The 7,416-nt window shown below is 34.2% G+C and overlaps 1 protein-coding gene across 1 annotated transcript; it reads right to left on the minus strand.

The window, feature by feature from the left end:
- On the minus strand, nt 1,644-3,374 carry LOC107636061. The gene has a single exon (XM_021120794.1). The coding sequence runs from the start codon at nt 2,651-2,653 to the stop codon at nt 2,090-2,092; it is 564 nt and encodes a 187-aa protein (XP_020976453.1). The 5' UTR covers nt 2,654-3,374; the 3' UTR covers nt 1,644-2,089.

Below are 7,416 nucleotides of genomic sequence, written 5' to 3' on the forward strand. Positions count from 1 at the left end.
TAACAGCGGCATCATCCAAGTAGAAAAGCGCACACAACCTATGAACTACCAAGCAAAGAAGTAGCAACAATAGCAATAGCAGCATTCATTTACAAAGGATTGAGAAAGAAGCACTTACCAGAAAGATTGTTGTCAAAGAAAACTGGAAAAATTTGAGGGAATGCAGTTGCAATCAAATTAGAAGTAGATAATGGCAGTGGAATCCAGAAAGTAGGAGGGAAAAGATGAGAAGGAATAGAGCAAAAGGCAGAAATAAGAAGATGGAACGTGAAAATGGGGGAAAGAAAGAGGACACTAAGGAGTAACTGCCTCTATCGGGAAGCACGAAAGTCAGGGGTAAAACTGACTTTTTTCCAAGCTTTCAAATCAGCCATAATGGCATTAAATGACAAGTGCGGAGAACGAGGCGACGAATGATATTCTCTCAAAATTGTAAAGCGCACTCGCGCGTAGGGGACACGCCCCATCACGAGCGACCGACCCCGCGAGGATCCAACCGCAGAGAAGGTAGAATGGAACGCGCCAACAACGGCGCACACGTCACGACCATTTTTGGCGTGTTGGGGGCACTGTTCCGGCCCAGCCCATATGGTCAGGCAACCGACCCGGCTGACCGACCCTACGGGTATGCAACACTCGGACTGGGAAGAAATCCAACACACCACTTCTCCCCCTGCGAGGCACATGACAGCTGGGGAGGGAAGTTTCTTGGAAGCTGAGTTTGCTCCTGTGGGACCCGCCCTATGTGTCAGACTATATAAGGGGAGGGCCCTACCCCTCCCCCAGGTACGTCACCATACTCCCACCTTTACTGCCACCTTGTATATATGGATTCTGACTTGAGCGTCGGAGTCCCTTTTGCAGATGGCTCTCCCTTCACCACTCCAACAACCCGGGAGGTTGTGAAGCTCCATCCCTCTCCTTCCAGCGCCTGCTTAGGAGGTCCAATCACGTGTAAGCAACCCGGATTCAGGTCCCCAGTCTCCTTCACATACACAGAGCATCCGACCCGTTCAGTACCCGACAAACCGAACAGGTATATATTATGAAATTGAAGCATCAACATCCAAATCTTTTTGTCAAGAATATGATTAATTTGATTCTGTGTTACTAAATTTCTATTTTAAAAAATAGAAGTTTTTCAAAAAAAAATTCATTTTAGTTTTTAAAACTCAAACATAAAATTACTTGTTAGAAGTCTAAAATACTTTATTTTAATTCATTTTAGGTCTATTGCGGATATATAAACCCTCATGTCTCCATTGTATGGAAGCTAATGACTCATTTAGATCCATCAATTTCCTTTTTTACGGATAAATGACTCAACACAAAGCTAAGTCTATTAGGCTATTAGACCATCTCCAGTAGGAAACTCATCCCAGTTCCTGTTTATGGCCCACCTGTCATAAAAAGTAACTCCACATCAGCTTTTGCGTCATAAATAGTAAATAGAAACTCAAAGCATCTCTCTTTTCTCCATTAGGAGGAACTAACTTTAGTTCCTGTTATGGTCCCACTTAATTAATTAATTAAAATATTTGAAATTAATGTAATTAATTTTTTTCAATAATGTAATTTAAATATTTAAATTTAAAAATAATTCACTATTAAAAGATATTAATATTAAATAAATTCATATATAACAATAATACACAATATATAATTCGGGGTTACACTAATTTGTAAAATTACTTAATACAAAGAAAAACATAATTAAACTCTATAGTTGACGACAAGCATTGTGAAATTGTCATATGTGTTCAATCAAGTCCTCTTTCAATTGTCTATGCTGCTGCTTATTTCGAAGTTGGGCATTTCTTTGGAGAAATTGATGGTATGGTGCAAAATCTTCTTCTCCCAGCTGAGGTTGTGATAAGCCATTTTCAACATCATCATACTCTAAGCCTTGAGCAAAATTTCCTGCATAAGTGTCTCTTTCATCCTCAACAATCATATTATGCAATATAATACAAGCTCTCATTATGTTGGCAAGCTTCTTCTTTTCCCAAAAACGAGCTGGACCACGTATAATTGCAAAGCGTGCTTGCAACACTCCGAATACTCGTTCCACATCTTTTCTTTGCCCTTCTTAGTATTGTGTAAATAACTTGCATTTCTCCCCTTGTGGCTTTGAGATTGATTTGACAAATGTGGCCCATTCAGGATAAATACCATATGCTAAATAGTATCCCATTGTATAATTATTACCATTAATAGTATAATTTACCTCCGGAGCACGGTCATTTAGAATATCATCAAACACTGGAGAACGATCTAACACGTTGATATCGTTATTTGAACCAGAAACTCCAAAGAACGCATGCCATATCCAAAGGTCTGAAGATGCTACAACCTCAAGTACTATGGTTGCAACCCCACGATAACCACTCATGTACATACCTTTCCACGCCTTTGGACAATTTTTCCATTGCCAATGCATGCAGTCAATGCTACCCAACATGCCAGGGAAGCTATGATCCTCCACCATTTGTAGCAGGCGTTGTACGTCATTTGGATTGGATTTTCGTAAGTATTCATCCTCGAACACCGAAATGACAGCTTCAACAAATTTTTCCAAGCATTCAATTGTAGTGCTCTTGTCTATGCGCATATAATCATCAATAGCATCAGCTGCTACTCCATATGCTAACATCCGTATCGCAGCGGTACATTTCTGGAGTGGCGACAAGCCTCTTCTTCCAGTTGCAGCAACCCTCTATTGGAAATACGGATAGACGTTTGAGAGAGCATCTACTATCCGAAGGAACACATGTCTTCTCATTCGAAATCTCCGTCAGAAAATGTCAGCATTATACACCGGTTCATCTGCAAAGTAATCTTGGAAAAGGCGATCATGTCCTGCTTCTCGATCTCTGTTGATCCATCTACGAGTAATTGGGATAGAGCTTCTATCGATATCTTCTTCTTCTGAATCTTTGAGTAAATACTCATCGATCCAATTATCTATGAGTGTGTTATCTTGCCGTCTTCTTTTGCCATACAAAGCTTCATTAAACATATCATCAAAATTTCTAGCCATATCTAGAAATGTAATTTTTAGTTCTCTTTCGAGGTGAGAAACAAGAGTTAAAGTGGAGTTGCAAAGTCATTGATAGTTGATATTTATAAGTGTGTCTGCAATAAGTACCTTAACGGCTAGTTTTGCAACGGTTAGTTTTGCAACGGTCACTTTCATGAACAATAACGGCACAATAATATTGACTAATTTAAAAATTAACATCAAAAATAAATAAAACAAACTACATCACATACCAGTAATACGCAATAAAAATAAGAACATACTACATAACTCTACGAATACAAGGAACCATTAAGTAAACCACTTGGCGATTATTTTCTCACATGCAATCTCATGAAGAGCTCGTCGTTTTTCACTCATTGTAGACATGTCAGCATTAAGTATTTGCATATCCATCTCACTTTCCCTTTCCTTGGCCATCCTTTCCATTTCCCTTTCTTTTGCTTTTATCTCCATTTCTTTAACATACCTCTGAGTTTGTAATTCTTGTTCTTTTATTGCCGCTTGAGCTTGTAATTCTTATTCTTTCATTGCCGCTTGAATTTGTAACTCCTTCTCTTTGATAGCCATAATCTTTGCTCTATGTTCCTTCTCCTCTTCTCTTTCTTTTTCCCTATCCATTAGTTCCTTTTCTCTAACATTCTTAATATCTTCCATGAGAGATAATTTTTTAACAACCGATGATTTTCTTTCGCTAAAATCTTCAAATACTTGTGCTTTTCTCTTACATTTTCGCTTGCTCTTCTTTGATCCTTGTGGACGAATGGGAGAGTCCACACCGGACTCGTCAGCCAACGGTGTTTCTGGGTTTGATGAGGATGAGTATGCTCCAGTTGCACTAACCTTGATTCTCTTTGAGCCGCCATTCTGTGTAGGTAGTTGGCTTCTCCATTTTTGCTCCAACCGAAGCATGTTCCAATGCCTCTCAAAAGTGATTTTTTTACCATAATTTGTGGAATAAAGTTTATAAGCCAACTCCTTTATACCATCAGTGTTCGAACCACTTCTTATGTTTCGACTAGCTTGATCGTAGCAACTAGTAAATTGTGCAACAGTCTTGTTGATCTTATACCATCGTTTCTTACATGTAACTACTCCCTTGTCATGTCGGAGCAAAATTCTACACAGTAGCTATGAATTCAACTCCAAAATATTTCTCCCTTTTGATCGGTACTAACTACAGGGTCAGTTGAAACATTTAACCATGCACTGATCAGCATCTCATCCTCTTTTCAATGCCAGTGTTGAATACTATCTTGCCTCCGATCTTCAATATCATCATCGTTGAGGTCGATAGCATCTAATCCACGAGGGTTGGCAAAATATGAATATTGCGAATTTAGACTAGATTGTATAGGAGTCTGAGAGGATGGGTTAGAAGAGCCACCAACACCAGATGAGTTATGTCTTGATGCACTGAATTGAGTTGGAAACGATAAGGAAGTTAGAGTAACATTTCCGATAGAGGGGTTAAATATGGATGAAAATAAAAAATGGGGTGTTTGTGAATTTTGATTTTGCGGTTGGAATATAGGAAATTGATTATTATAAGGAGCTTGAAAATTGAAATTAGAAAAATTTTGTGGATTTGGATTTTGAAATGTATTTGGTAGTGTGAAGTTTTGATTTGGAGTTTGAGAGTTTGAGGTTTGAGATTGTTGGGTATTTGGAATTTGAGGAAAATTTTGTAAGTAATTGAAGAAAGAGTTGAGTTGGTTTGGATCCATTTTTTCGAACAAAAAATAATAGTAGCAGAACTTTGATTTCGTAAACTTGGAAGAAAATGAAGAAGAGTAGTAGAGAGTGTGAGAATAGAAATGTATCTAAGTGGTATATATAGAGTAACAAAATATTAATTTATTAATAATAACGGTAACATAGTAACGGCTAGTTTCTAACGGCTAATTTTACAACGGCTAGTTTTGCAACGGTTAAATTAATATAAATTAATTACTTAATTAATTATTAGTTAATTAATTAATATAAATTATTAATTAAATAAAAATATCAATATTTAATATAATTAGTCATTATAATTATTAAGGTAACTGTGGCAAGTTATCATTGGCTATCCATGAGTCCCTCTGAGAAGGCACTCCTCTCCTTTGAATTACGTGAAAAAACTCATTTTGTTGCTTTTCTAATGGGTGGAACCAGAATTTGTCAGAAAAAATAAATTGGAATTTACCAGTTGGAGTTGGTCTGAGTCCCTCTGAAAAGAGACTCCTCTTCTTTGAATTACGTGAGAAAACTCATTTTGTTGTTTCTCCAATGAGTGGAACCAAAATTTATCAGAAAAAGTAAATTAGAACTCACTTGGAGTTGGTCTTACACATATGTCAATCTTAAAAATCGAATATAATAAATCAAACAATTTAAACAACTACTATATATATAAGGTGGCATGTGCTAAATATATAATCTTTCATTTAGTTTTATATCTAATAAATTAATATTTTAAAATAAATAATTTTATGATATATTATTAGAGTTTGATTCTTTTTACTCTTAAAAAATTAATATGATAAAAAAATTAAACAAAACTTCATACTTAAATAAAAAACTTATGAAACAAAAAAAAATCAAATGTATAAACATAATAGACATATTTTTACTTAACCTTTCAAAGTTTTAGAATAAATAATTCCATAATATGACAACTAAAAAATTATATATAACCATAGTCGTGCTTGGTGTGGATGAACATTATGTTTACTCTTAATTAATTTGATTGCGCCATTGAGGAATCTGAAATATGTGTCGTCATATCAATTCATAAGTAATGACCACGTTTCCTCAACTCCCCAATTAAAGAAATAAAGAAAAATTAATTAATGTCACATTACATCTGGTTACTGTTGGAAAGGCGCACTTCAAGTGTTTGTTACAATGAACCTGAGGGCACTCAATGAGCTTATCATGCCAGAGGTACGACCTTGAAAAATATAGAAAAAAAAGAAGAAAAAGACCCTTCACTAGATTAAAAGGGCAAATAATACAATTCTTCGTATTTCTTTCGATTTTTAATTTTCAAGGAATTCTTTTCAATTTTTAATTTGTTTCATTTATTTGTTCTTTGTTTTAAACGAAGAATTTCCTTTGTATATTTAATACGTATTTTATATACGATTTCATTGTACAGAAATTATTTTTAATATGGAAATAGAGATGGTGTTTTAGTTGAATATTGATATTTAAAATGTGTTACAGTATTGTAAAAATCATTCAACAGGCTTTCCACGTGTTTCAATACGTCCTCCACGAGTTGGCTAATATGTTGCCACGTGTCCAACACGTCCCCCACGTATTGGCTAGGATGCTGCCACGTGTCCAACACACAACACGTCCTCGCGTGTTGTCCTTCTACCGGACACCTCCATCCATACGTAAATACACTAGGTTCACCCATTCCCCGCCAATACACCACCCTAAACCCCATAACCAAATTCTTGAGCCTTCATTGTACATTCAAACATTTTAGTTAACTAAATGCAATTAAATTTGTCTAAATCTAACAAAAATCACTCACATAACTCTTTTTCTTTACATTTTTTATTTTTCTTTGCGTATTTTCTCTTTATCATTATTTTTTTATTGTTGCTATTGCGGTGTTTTTTATTTCTTTTCCTCCTCTTTAATTTCTCGTGGTCATTACTGGCATTATTTTTATTTTTTTTCATTCAATTTTTTTTTGTTTTTATTCTTCGTACAATGATGAAACAAAAAAAATTATCAAAAGGTGAAACAAAAAGAAGAAAATAAAAAATATCATGATGAAAAAAAAAAAGAAAGTATTTTAAATTATGCAAAATTAATAAAAGAAAATAATATTAAAATTTTTTAAGTATGATATAGAGAATTTTTTTAATTTTTAACACTAAAATTTTTTAATTGTGACACAGCTTCTTATTAAGAGAGACAAAAAAAAATAAGAGTTTTGAATTGTGCAAAATTTATTAGAAATAATACCAAACTTTTTTAATTTTGACCCATAAAATTTTTTAATTTTGACACCAAAATTTGATAACCATGACACAGAAAATGTCTTAACAAATTTTTCATATCATTGAACTAATTAAGTGGTATTGAACTCAATAGATTTAGTCATTTTTGTGTTATTTATAACAAATTTATGTAGTTTTTAGTTTTAAAATACATTCGAATGTATTTTATTGGTTGAGTGAATTAAGATTTTAGATTTGTGGTTCTTTAAATATTTTTTGTATATATCAAAAATTTCGGTATCATTTTCAACAGTTTTTTTGTGTTATTAACAAAAAAATTCTATGTTATTTTGTTATCGTTAAACTAATTGGTGATTGTTAGAAAAGTAAAAGAGAACAGTAGAAAAAAGTTTGTGTTTATTCAAGTTGTGC

The sequence above is a fragment of the Arachis ipaensis genome, chromosome B04 (assembly GCF_000816755.2).
Source record: "Arachis ipaensis cultivar K30076 chromosome B04, Araip1.1, whole genome shotgun sequence".
NCBI lineage: Eukaryota > Viridiplantae > Streptophyta > Magnoliopsida > Fabales > Fabaceae > Arachis > Arachis ipaensis.

Coding starts and splice junctions, on each gene's coding strand:
- LOC107636061 (XM_021120794.1), bottom strand. CDS start 2,653: ATGTTAGCATATGGAGTAGCAGCTGATGCTATTGATGATTATATGCGC.